This window comes from Mus caroli, unplaced genomic scaffold, assembly GCF_978045245.1.
Source record: "Mus caroli unplaced genomic scaffold, Mus_caroli_1 scaffold_8, whole genome shotgun sequence".
Taxonomy (NCBI): Eukaryota; Metazoa; Chordata; class Mammalia; order Rodentia; family Muridae; genus Mus; species Mus caroli.
Genome location: NW_028227263.1, coordinates 61,816,436 through 61,830,383, shown reverse-complemented (window position 1 = coordinate 61,830,383; position 13,948 = coordinate 61,816,436). Strand labels below are relative to the sequence as shown.

General features: G+C 37.7%; 1 protein-coding gene across 1 annotated transcript; it reads left to right on the top strand.

The window, feature by feature from the left end:
- The first annotated feature begins 12,653 nt into the window (after window positions 1-12,653).
- LOC110299502 (olfactory receptor 5V1-like) lies at window positions 12,654-13,610 on the top strand. The gene has a single exon (XM_021169214.2). It carries the CDS (start codon window positions 12,663-12,665, stop codon window positions 13,608-13,610), a length of 948 nt encoding a protein of 315 aa, XP_021024873.1. The 5' UTR covers window positions 12,654-12,662.
- The last annotated feature ends 338 nt before the right edge of the window (window positions 13,611-13,948 follow it).

Below are 13,948 nucleotides of genomic sequence, written 5' to 3'. Positions count from 1 at the left end.
GAACCGCTGTTTTGAATGTTCAGACAGGTAATCCAGACTGGGATGTTAACATGCTTTTAGGAGGTCAATATGCAGGCAATGCTAATCAGATTGGGTTTCCTGTTGGAGGGTACACGCAGGTTGCTATGGCTGCTCGCTGCCCTTGGAATCAGTTACCAACTAAAGAGGATCTTGGTGCAAGTTTAGCTAGCATTTGGCAGGGTCCTGATGAGCTTTACCAGGACTTTGTGGATAGGCTATTAAAAGCAGCCAGTAGAATTCTTGGAGTTTCTCAAATGGGAATTCCATTCATTATGAAATTGGCTTATGAGAATGCTAAAGCAGAGTGTCATGCCACTATTTGGCCACACAAAGGACAGACAGACTTAGCGGCATATATCCAGCTTTGTGCAGAGATTGGGCCATCGTATAATCAGGGTTTCGCTTTGGCTGCTGCTTTGCAAGGAACCACCATACAAGTGAAAGATCCTGGCAGAATGTAAAAGGTCACAGAAGCCCCGAAATTGGCAAGATAGATGTCACTGTTAGCAGAACTAGCTTCACTGATTTAGAAAAATAGAGGCGCACAATGCTCTGGCCACTCCTTGAACCCATGTGTCTGCCAATGTTTTGACCATTGCTTGACTCATGTGTGTGCCCACTGATGAAGCCCACTGCCAGGTGTTTGTGATATTGGTTGCTGAGAAAGAGTCAGAAAAATCTCCCCAGCAACCACAGCCCGGCCAGTCCTGAGTTGCTACACCTGCACCAGACTCTTTCCTTGTACCCCTCCCATACCCATTTCTTGAGAATAGACATGGTTTAGATCTGGAAATCCCCTACCCCCCACCTTCTCCTTTCTCCCCTGAGGGCCTATAAAAACTGGGACCTCTTTCCCCTCGAGGTCGACTCCTCTACTCCTGCGTGGGATATGAGTCGTCCCCAGAGCTCTGGCTTTCCCCGAATAAAGCCTCATGTGGTTTGCAACAAGCTCGGTCTATTGTGAGTTCTTGGGTGTCCGCTATTGTCCTGAGGCCTGAGCGAGGGGCTCCTTTCAGAGTCTTTCACAAGCAATGCTTGCACAGAAACAAGGGAAAAAAGCATGTTTTGAGTGTGGAAGTTTGGGTCATTTTAAAAATGATTGTCCTAAGAGTAGACGTGCCAAGAGTGGGCAAACAGGTAGTGCTCCAGGAGTTTGTCCTCGTTGCAGGAAGGGCAACCATTGGGCTAGGGAATGTAAATCCAAGACAGACATTCAAGGCCTTCCATTGCTGGGAAATGAGAGGAGGGGCCAGCCTCAGGCCCTGAGTTACTCACAGCAAGCAGCTTATGGGGCCATGAAGCTTCTGCCCAGCCAAAGAAATCCATTTTTGAACTTGTCAGGGCAACCCCAGGAAGTGCAGGATTGGACTTCTGTTCCTCCACCCACACAGTATTAACCCCAGAAATGGGATTTCAAACTCTACCTACAGGAGTTTTTGGACCTTTACCCGCAGAAACTTGTGGATTTCTTTTAGAATGAAGAAGTTCTATTGTAAAAGGGCTGCAGATTTATCCATGTGTTATAGATAAGGATTATAAGGGAGAGATTAACATCATGGCTGCTTCCCCTCATGGTATTATAACTGTACCTGCTAATCAAAGAATTACTCAACTTATCTTAGTTCCTTTACATCCGCTACTGTCTAGATTTGTTAAGAATAATAGAGGACAAAGTGGCTTTGGTTCCTCTGATGTGTATTGGGTTCAATCTATTACTAATTAGAGAGCTAACCTTAAATTGATAATTGAAGGAAAAAGCTTTGAAGGATTGATAGATACTGGAGCTGATGTAACAATTATTAGAGGACAAGATTGGCCTTCAACTTGGCCTTTGTCTGATACACTTACTCACCTTCAAGGAAGTGGTTATGCCAATAACCCAAAACAAAGCTCTAAATTGCTAACCTGGAGAGATGAGGAGGGCAATTTAGGACAAATTCCGCCATATGGTATGTCAAATTTGCCTGTTACCCTATGGGGAAGAGATCTCTTGTCACAGATGAGCATTATAATGTGCAGTCCTAATGAGGTAGTGACTAAGCAGATGCTAAGACAAGGAGTTTTACCTTGTCAGGGGCTAGGAAAGGAAGGGCAAGGCATTAAGACTTTTGAAGGTCTTAAACCTCACTCTAACACAAGAGGCTTATGGAATTTTCAGTAATGGCCACTATCTTGCCTGCATCCCAGGCTGATAAAATTCAATGGTTTAATGATATTTTGGTGTGGGTTGATCAGTGTTCTTTACCTAAAGAGAAAATAGAAGCCACCTCTTCGCAAGTGCAGGAGTAATTAGGACCTTTAGTAGAATCTCAGTCTCCTTGGAATACTTGTTATCAAGAAAAAATCGGGTAAGTGGAGATTGTTACAAGATCCAAGAAAGGTTAATGAAGCCATGGTACCTATGGGAACTTTACAACCTGGGCTTCCATCTCTGGTAGCCATTCCTAAAGGATATTATAAAATTGTGGTAGACTTGAAAGATTGTTTCTTTACTATTCCTTTACATTCTGAGGATTGTGAAAGATTTGCTTTCAGTATTACTGCTATTAATTTTAAAGAAACTATGAAGAGATATCAATGGACAGTTCTTCTACAGGGCATGGCTGATAGTCCTACCTTATGTCAAAAGTTTGTGACACAAGCCATTCAGTCTGAGACAACAATGGCCTATGATCTACATCATTCATTACACAGATGATGTCTTAATGGAGGGAAAAGACCACCAGGACCTGCTTTTATGTTAAAGAGATTTACAACAGGCATTAGCTGATAAAGGACTACAGATAGCTCCTGAGAAGGTACAGACTCAAGATCCTTATAATTATTTGGGTTTTCGACTTAAGATCAAGCTGTTTTCCCCCAGAAGATAGATATTCGCAGGGACAGCTTAAAAACTAAATGATTTTCAAAAATTGTTAGGTGATATTAATTGGCTTCACCCCTATTTAAAGCTTCCTACAGGATTATCGAAACTTTTATTTGATATTCCTAAAGGGAATTCTGACCCTACCTCCCCTAGATCTTTAACCTCAGAAGGATTTCTGGCCTTACAACAAGTGGAAAGAGCTATTGAAGAACAATTTGTTACTTATATAGATTACTCTTTGCCTTTACATCTGTTTAGTTTTTAATATGATTCACATGCCTACAGGATTGTTGTGGCAAAGGAATCCTTTAATGTGGATACATTTGAGGATACCTCCTAAATGTAATATCCTGCCATATTATGAAGCTGTAGCTCAGATAATCATACTTGGAAGAAAGCAGACACTAACTTATTTTGGGAAAGAGCCAGGTATCATTGTTCAGCCTCATAGTGTAGATCAAGATACTTTGCTGAAGCAGCACAGTACAGATTGGTTGCTTGCTCAAATAGGACTTATAGGAACTATAGATAATCTTTATCCTCAAGATAGGCTGATAAAGTTTTTAAATGTACATGAGGTGATAGTTCCTAATATGACCTCTTTACAGCCTTTGTGTAATGCTCTTGATTTTTACTGATGGCTTCTCTAAAGGGCAAGCTGGATATTTTATGAATAATCAACAGGTAGTCATAGAGACTCCTGGCCTCTCAGCTCAGTTAGCAGAGCTGACAGTGGTATTGAATGTTTGTCAGTCTGTAAATGATGCTTTTAATATTTTTACAGATAGTTTATATGTTGCACAATCAATTCCCTTATTGGAGAGTTGTGGTACATTTAACTTTAATACACCAGCAGTATCTCTGTTTTCACAATTGCAAAGCATAATTCTTGCTCGAAAACATCCATTTTATATTTGTCATATATGAGCTCATTCTGCTCTTCCTGGACCTTGAGCTGCAGGCAATGATTGCATTGACAGAGATCTAATAGGAGAGGCCTTAATTTCAGATCCTGTTGCATTGGCTAGATGTGATCATGATAAATTTCATCTCTCTAGCCATACCTTAAGGCTCAGACACAGATCACTAAAGAGCAGGCAAGAATGATTGTAAAACAATGCTCTAAATGTATTACATTATCTCCAGTTCCTCATTTAGGAGTTAATCCATGAGGGCTTATGCCCAATCATAATATTTGGCAAATGGATGTAACTCATTATGCAGAATTTGGAAAAATAAAATATATACATGTTTGTATTGACACTTGTTCAGGATTTCTTTTTGCTTCTCTACATAGGTGAGAGGCCTCTAGAAATGTAATTGATCATTGTTTACAAGCCTTTAATGCTATGGGATTGCCTAAAGTCATTAAGACAGACAATGGGCCATCCTATACAGCAACAATTTTATTTCATTTTGTAAGGAATTTTGTATCAGATATAAATCTGGAATTCCTTATAACCACATGGAACAAGGAATTGTTGAACGTGTTCATCGCACTCTGAAAAATTGGCTTTTAAAAACAAAACAGGGGCAATTATACCCCACAAGGTCACCAAAAGCACATCTTGCTTTTGTCTTATTTGTTTTAATTTTTTTTGGCAAACTGACATTAAAGGTCAGTCTGCAGCAGATCGCCATTGGCATCCAGTTACTTCCAGTTCTTATGCCATGGTTAAATGGCAGGACCCATTATCTAATATGTGGATTTGTTCAGACCCTGTTTTATTCTGGAGAAGAGGTTCTATCTGCATTTTTTCACAAAAAGAAGATGGAGCCCCATGGCTGCCCGAATGATTGGTTCGTCAAGTAGACACAAATCTTGGATCTTCTAGTAAGTATGATTCTGATCTTGATGATGGCTAAAAATATTTTTTAGCTGGAAGAGTTAATTTGGAGCACAGCCTCCATTTCCAGAGAATTTGCAGCCTTTCTGTTGATTCTCAAAGTCACCCTTCCTATACTGGGAGGTCAGAGTCTAAACTTAATTGTTGCTAATTTGCAACTAAATAGATTATCTGCACATCTTCAAAGAGGTTTTTATCCTGTTGTTTTTCTGCTGTCTTGACCTTGTTTTTCAAGCAGATCAGTCAATGCCTTACAGCCTGTTTTCAGGAAGCATACAGCTCACCTCCAGCAAGAGCAGGTGGCAGAAATTCATTGATATGAGGAAGCATTTTAAGTATATATTGTGCCTTTGGCCTGATTTGGGAACAAGGTGTGCTATGAGGGCTGGCAGTCAATGACAGGCAACCAGCTTTCTGAACTATATCAATCTAAGACAGAGGTATATGCCAAGATGCCGTGGTTTATTAATAAAACACCACAGAGAATAATACACCACAGAGCCATGTTTGTGCAAAGTAAACGCAAACAAGCTGCATATATTCTCCTTGACGGATAAGAATATTTCGGGAAAATCTGAGTCCCCAAGCCAGGCGTGGCCACCAGCCACCATAACTCCCAGGCAGGACTTTGGAGCATAAATAAGTTTTATGCCTCAGTCCAGCTAATTTTATTATATATTTAGGGTGGAATTCTAGCCTCCCTCAGACTTGAAGCAGGCTGATCCAGACTTTGACCTTGCTTCCACTAAGAAGGATATTACCTAGGGTAGAGCCTTCTGATCTTGATGGCTCTATTTGCTCTTCTCCAAGCCTCTGCTTCCTGCTGAAAGGTTCTTGAGACGTTCCAGAGACACACCCTGTAGATCACCTACGGGCTGGCTCCAGGCACCAAGTATGGGTTGGTGGGGGATCGCCTACCCTCTTTATAAGTACAGACTCTCAGTAAACTTCAGAGGCTTTGAACAGAAAGGTTTGTCTTGGCATCATTCTTTTCTTGCAATCTGATCTCTTTCAGCCCCAGCCCACCTTTCAGGGGAACCCAGTTCACATGGCCACAGATGGCTAAAAAGATGTTAGATTCCAGAGAACCAAATAACCCTGTTTAAAATTGGAGTATAGAGCTAAACAAAGAATTCTCAACTGAGGAATTCTGAATGGCTTAGAAGCACCTAAAAACATGTTAAACATCCTTAGTTGTCAGGGAAATACAAATCAAAACAATCCTGAGATTCCACCTCACACCAGTTAGAGTGGCTAAGATGTAAACCTTAGGTAATAATAGATCATGGTGAGGATGTGGAGAAAGAGTAACACTCCTCAATTGTTGGTGGGATTGCAAGCTGGTACAACCACTCTGGAAATTAATTTAATGGTTCCTCAGAAAATTGGACATAGTACTACCTGAAGACCCAGCAATACAAACTCCTGGGCATAAACTCAGAAATTGCTCCAACATGTAGTAAGGACCCATGCTCCAGTATGTTCATAGCAGACTTATTTATAATAGCCAGAAGCTGGAAAGAAACCAGATGTCCCTCAACAGAGGAATGGATATAGAAAATGTGGTAAATTTACACAATGGATATCTAGTCAGTTATTAAAAACAAGGAATTCACGAAATTCTTAGGCAAAGGGGTGGAAGTAGAGACTATCATCCTGAGTGAGGTAATTCAATCACAAAATAACCCATATTGTATTCACTAATTGATAAGTGGGTATTAGCCCAGAAGCTCAGAATACCCAATATACAATTTACAGAGCACATGAAGCTCAAGAAGATGGATGACCAAAGGTTGGCTACTTAGGTCTTTCTTAGAGAAGGGAACAAAATACCCATAGGAGGGGTTATGGAGACAAAGTGTAGAGCAGAGACTGAAGTAAAGGCCATCCACAGACTGCTCCACCTAGGGAACCATCCTATATGCATTTTCAAAACCCAGACACAATTGTAGATGCCAATAATTGCTTGCTGAAAAGAGCCTGATATACCTGTTTACTGAGAGGCTCTGCCACTGCCTGACAAATACATAGGTTCATGCTTTTAGCCAAGTATTGGACTGAGGTCAGGGTCACCAATGGAGGAGCTTGTGAAAGGACTGAAGGAGCTGAAGGGATTTGCAGCCCCATAGGAGGAACAACAATATGAACCAGCTATTTCCCCCAGAACTCTCATGGACTAAACCATCAACCAAAGAGACCTCATGGGGTTGGGGGGGGGAACCTATGGTTCATCCAGCTTATGTAGCAGAGGATGGCCTTGTTGTACATCAATGGGAGGAAAGGCTCTTGTTTCTGTAAAGGGTTGATGCCCCAGTGTAGGGGAATGTCAAGACTGGGAATCAGGAGTAGATGGTTGGAGAGTAGGGGATAGGGATAGAGGATTTTCAGAGGGGAAACAAGGAAATCTGAAAACATTTGAAATGTAAACAAAGAAAATATCTAATAAAACTTTAAAAAAAGAAAATGAAAGCCATATTCATCAAATGGTGCTGGACTAACTGGGTATCTATACATAGAGAATGAAAATAGATCCATACCTATCACCCTGCACAAAACTCAAATCCAAGTAGATCAAGAAGTTCAACATAAACCTAGATACACTAAATCTCACAGAACCGAATGCATAGGTACAGTAAAGAAGTTCCTGAAGAGAACACCAATGACTCAGGCTTTAAAATTGACAGTTGATAAATGGAACTTTATGGAACATTTTTTAATGTAAATTATAATGTCAATAGAAAAAAACAGCAGCCCACAGATTGGGAAAGTACCTTTACCAACCCTACATTTTACAGAGGGCTAATAACAAGAATTTACAAACAACTCAAGAAGTTAGATATCAATAGCCCAAATATCTCAATTAAAAACAGTACAAAAATCAACAGAGAATTCTCGAGAGGATTCTCAAATGGCTGAGAAGTACTTAAAGAAATGTTCAAAGTCCTTAGTCATTAGAGAGATGCAAGTAAAGCAACGCTGATGTTCCATCTTACACCCATCAGAATGTCTAAGGTAAAAAACTCATTAGCACATGTTGGCAAGTATGTGAAACAAGGGAACACTCCTCCATTGCTGGTAGGAGTGCAAACTTCTGCAACCAATTTGGGAATCAATTTGGCATTTTCTCAGAAAACTGGGAATAGTTCTACCTCAAGACCCAGCTAGACAACTCCTGGGAATATACCTAGCAGATGCTGCAACATCTCACAAATATATTTGCTTAACTGTGTTCATAGCAGCTTTATTCATAATAGCCAGAAAGTTGGAAAAAACCTAAATGTTCCTCAATCAAAGAATGAATTTTTTAAAAAAGTACTTCTATGCCATGAGATGATATTCAGGAATTAAAAATAAGGCCATCATGAATTTTTCAGGGAAATAGATCAAACTTGAGACTATTACGCTGAGTGAGGTAAACCAGTCTTAAAAGGACTTCTATACTATGTATTCACTTATAAGTGGATAATAGTCATAAAATATACAAGGTTACATGGTATCCACAGTCTCAGGTAAGCTAAACCAGAAGGAATGCCAAAGTCAGGAAGCTTAAATCTCACTTACAAGAGGGAAATAGTCATAAGAGGCAGATAGAGTGAGGGGATTGTGAGGGAAGTGGAATGGGGAGAGCAATGAGGTATTCAGAATCTGATGTTGGGTAGGACAGGATAGACTTCTAGATGCCCATGAAAATGAATGAAAATATGCAGTTAACAAGGGTGAAGAGGTAGGCCCATCTCCAGGGTGAGACAGAGACTTGGCATAAGAGAGGTGCCCAAGAATCAATGGGGGTGACCTGAACTATAGCTCACTACACTGGTGATACACAACATGATGAGGCCACCCACTGTATCCAAACAGGGTGTGAAGTTATAGAAACACTAACCCCCCTCACACAACTTTCAAATCAAATTTTATTCTGTCTACAGTAATGCAGGTATGAAGGAGGGGGTAGAGCCTGAGGAAATAGCCAACCATTAATCGACTCAAATTAATATCCATCCTACAGGCAAATATCAATCCCTAACACTACAAATGACATTCTGTTATGCTTGCAGATATGAGTATGTTGTCCTCTGAGGGGCTCCACCCAGCATCTGACTCAGACAGATACAGAAACACACAGTCACATAGTGAATGGAGCTTGTGGACTCATATGGAAAAATACGAGGAAGGATTTCAGGTTCTAAAGGGGATAGAAACTCTACAGGATGACCAACAGAGTCAACTAACCTGAACACTTGGAGGTCTCAGAGTATGAACCAGCAAAGGACATACAAGTGTTGGACCTATGCCTTCCTTCTTCTATGTAGCAGATGTGCAACTTGACCTTCCTGTGGGTCCTGAAATAGAACATGAGTTAACCCAAAAGTTGTTACCTGTATTTTGGATATGTTCTACTAGCCAGACTGTATTGTTGGATGTCAGTGGGAGAGTATGCATCTTGGCTTGCCAAGATTTGAAGTAGCAGTGTGGGGGGAATACCCAGAGCTGCACCTTCTTGTTTGGCAGAAATCGGGAGGGAAATATGAGAAGGATTGTGGGAGCAGGTGAGTGGGACAGGTTCAGTGATCTGGATATAAAGTGAACAAGTAAGAAAATTAAATTAAAAAAATATAAAGTACAGTTAAAAAGTTTCATATTCAAATGAGTTTGTGTCTATGTTCACAGCAGTTCTCTCATGTTGATGGCACATAATTTTCATAAGATATCTTGTGTGCTAATGAACATATATATGTATATATATACATATATATAATATTTTTGCTCTATCATAAAGAGCTTATTTACAGAAAATGTGATAATATGCTCAATGATAGCTTTTTGTAATTACAAATTGTAGTTTCCTATCACCAATGTATTCTTTTACTTTGTCCATATGATTATTATAAAACCTTCAATTTTACTATAGTCTGTAAGGAAAGTTCAAACTTTTACATCATGGGGGTTATTGTTATTTATAGAAGGCACTCTTGAAAACCACAAAATAAATATCTTATCACAGAATTACTATTGGCCAAGTTCATTCCTGATGGTCCATGTCCATGGGCTATTACAAGGAATGAAAATGGCACTCATGTAACATAGAATTATATTAAAACCCAATTCCTAACTTGGTAGTAATGTAGTTATTCTCTCCAGAGTTTCTATTATCCTGCTTCCCTAAGGAGAGAATAGGGATATATAAATTATGGAGTAAACCATAGTGTGAGTACTAAGAAAATGTGTTAATTTGGTTTTTACCTACTGATGTAATTTGATGCTCAGTCATCTATTTTGTCTTTTTGAAACTACTTATTGGTAACATAATCTATTTTAAGTATAACTTAAATGAAATACTTTATTGCTATTGATACATATTCTAATAAAATATAGTTTTATAAGTTGTATAATTTAAGCTATATATGTTCTATTTTTTTGCTAAATTGCATCTGTAATATTTCCCTATATGACAGAAACTTGAATATTCTAAAAAGTTGGTATTTTTCTGTATAAAATTTTAAAGATTGCCGTATGCAAAATTCTAAGTCAGAAATGGTAAGAAAATCTGAATTGTATGCAATTTTGCATAGAAACGTAATATTTTCCATATATATTGTTCTTTTATTAATTTCCATCTGTATGTTTACATATTTTTAGGTACATCAAGTAATAATAAAATACACTCGAGATATTGAATTGTATAAAGCTTCTCTAAATCTCTCTTGAGGAATCTATTGATCTTTCCATCAGATTCTAGAACTTGTTTCTGAGAAGTATGTAATTGATAAAAATTATTACTTTAATTGCATCAGAAATTGTTAATAATTATGTTAATACTAGAATGAAAAGGTTGATAAGTATATGCAGTCTTTACAGGTAAGCAAATGTCATGTTCTGTGTTTCAAGGATCACTAGTTTCATGGAATATACTCAAACAATAATGTATAAAACAAAGAAAATTATGTATCTGAACATCAGGATAGGTTTATTTAATCAGTATATTCTAAAATATATTTCTTTTAATTCTTGTTTGAAAGAGGCAAATTTGTGTAAGGAAAGAATAAGTAATTGTACAAGCAAATATTTATTGCTTGAAGATGTTGCTATTGCAATAAAAGTGCCATACTTTATTTGCACATCTTTCATTATTTGAAATTAATAGAGAGAATAAAATTTAAGAGCTCCACAGGATTTTGAAAATTGGAGACACTAATAATTGATACGATTTAGTTTTTGTTTCAGTCATTGTTATTCATCAAGAACATCCTTCATTAACTTTATAATGATATACATATGTTTGTGGTGATTGTAATAATTTTCATATTTCTAGATATGAAAAGACTAGCAATAGAAGTTTATTTATTCTGAAGTTATGTTCTAAATCTGTTGTTGCTTGAGGAATGAAGAGGAGCACATTGCAGTGCTTTCTCTTTTTCTTTTATTTTGAAACAGGGTTTTGCTTTGTAGTTCAGAGTTGCCTCAAATTTACATTTCCCTGGTCTTAGCCTCTTAAATATAGAGATTTATTATATGGGAGAATTGGGGATAAAACCATTATATATTATTTACATTTTATTTCTGTGCATACCTTACTGAAGAAAGTATTCATTGTTTCACCAGGAAATAAACAGGAGTCAGATTTTAGAATATATATTTTCTAGCAAGCTTGAACTACAAATTGTCTATTATGTGGTACTATAGAAATTTTTTTTCAAAATCACCAAACAAAATATTAATTTCTATAAGTTTGTCTAACTTCTTCTGAACAATTTAGTGAACTTCATTATTATGCATATGTTAATGACAATTCCATTGTTCATATTTTAAAGATATGGTATCAAAGTTATAGGACTGTTTCTACATTTAGTTCTTCCAAGTAAAATATATGTTGAAGAAGTCAATGGTCATTCATACACTCATGATTTCATTGTTGATATGATTTCCTATAATTTTGATAATTTTTAGTATTAAAGTCTTATACACTATTGAATATACTTGTATATATAATATGATTATATAGTAGAATATATGAAGTAAGCAGTTGTGTAATAAAGTAATTCTACCTTAATTTAGACTGAAGAAGTGTCTAGTGTCATACACATTAAAACAAGGCATAACAGAATGAGAAAAATGTTTAAGGTGATGTGAAAATCACATCAGTTTTTCATGAATTGCGAGGTTAACATTTACATAAGGATTCTATATGATTAACAAGTCATGAATTTCCAAGGTCTGTTTAGTTACTTAGTGAATTTCCTCCAGAGATGGAATGGGGATTTTGTATATTTAGAAATAGTATAAATACACAGAAGTTTTAGAAAGACTAAAAGGTAAATCCATATAATAGACATGAAGGTAATCAGAGAATTGTAAGGACAGAATTTACAAACCTGTAATCCATCAAATTGGAAAATCTAAATATAAGAATAATTTTTTTGATAGGCACCACCTACCTGATCTTTCAGGTATAGAGTTTAAATAGACTTGTAACTCCTAGTAAATTAGAAGCAATCATTAAAAGTCCCCCAGCAATAACAACAACAATGAAAATGCCCAGGGCCAGAAGATTTTAGTATAGAATTCTCCCAGACATTTAAAGAAGATTTAATGCCAATACCCTTGAAATTATTCTACAAAATAGAAACATGAGGAACATTGCCCAATTCATGCTATGAGGCTCCTCAAACCACAGGAAGATTCAACAAGGAATTACAAACCAATATTTCTTAACAATGTAGATAATATACTTGTAAATAGAATCTAAAACACATAAAAAAGTTCATGATCCACCACTATGTGATAATAATAATTAAGATAGGGTAACACATGTCACCTTCAACCATGTTCTGATATATTCTCAGTTTCTCACAAGCAGGATCCCTGCTTTATCATTCTAATCTGTATTCTGTGCTCTCATTTCCATTAGAAACATCCTGTGGATAAAGAAGATGGATGTGTACAATCTTACCACAGTGACTCAATTCATCCTCATAGGGCTCTCTGACCTCCCTGAAGTGCGCTACCCACTCTTTGTGGCCTTTTTCATCATCTATCAGATCACTTTACTGGGGAATGGGCTCATCCTCTTGGCCATTGTGACTGAGAAAAAGCTTCAAACTCCCATGTATTACCTGTTGGCAAATCTGTCCCTACTGGACATATTCTGCCCATCAGCTACTGTCCCCAAGATGCTTAAGAATCTCTTGACTGAGGATCACAGCATTTCCTTTGTTGGGTGTGCTTTACAGCTCTATTTCCTGGTGGCCCTAGCTGGGACTGAAGTCTTCTTGCTGGCTGTGATGGCTTATGACCGTTATGTGGCCATATGCTTTCCTCTGCGTTACTCCCTCATCATGACCAAGGTTCGCTGTGTGCAGCTGTTGTTTGGGACTTGGGCAGCTGGGTTTCTGAACTCTTTTGTCCACACAATGTCCACCTTTAGCCTGTCTTTCTGCAATTCTAATAGAGTTAACCAGTACTACTGTGATATTCCACCTGTGGTGGCCCTGTCATGCTCATCTACCTACATGGCAGAAATGCTTCTTTTAGTGATAGCAGGCATCTGTGGGGTTGGTGCTTTTCTGATCACTTTGATCTCCTACATATACATTGTCTCCACCATCCTAAAGATCCGGTCAGCAGAAGGAAAGCGCAAAGCTTTCTCCACATGTGCTTCCCATCTTCTTGTAGTATTCTTGTTCTATGGCACCACTATATTTACATATATTCGCCCAACTTCCAGTCAACACTATCCTGGCAGAGACAGACTCATCTCTATGTTGTATGGGGTCATTACTCCCATGTTAAACCCCATTATCTACAGTCTGAGAAACACAGAAGTCAAAGGAGCTCTAAGAAAAGTTTTATGTCTTAGGATATGTTCACAGAAAGAATGATGTAAAACTTCTCAAGCTACGATGTACTCCTTGTAGATCCTTTATATGTGGATCTTGTTTCTTGATTCATGCAGTTGTCTTGTGTATTCTGGTTAGTGAATTGAAGTTATTTGTGTTTAAATTTATTACTGAAATGTACGTTAATTGTTGTCATCCTGTTGTTGAATTTTTGTTGTTTTTTTGTGTTAGCAACTGTACTTTGTGTTTTAATCATTTTCATTCCACAATCTCTTGTCTACACTTATTTGTATTGTCAGCCAGTAATAGTGTTTCCCATGTTTTTGTTAGGTTTGCTCTGTTGGTTGTTTACAGTGTAGAACATTTTCCTTTATCCTTTA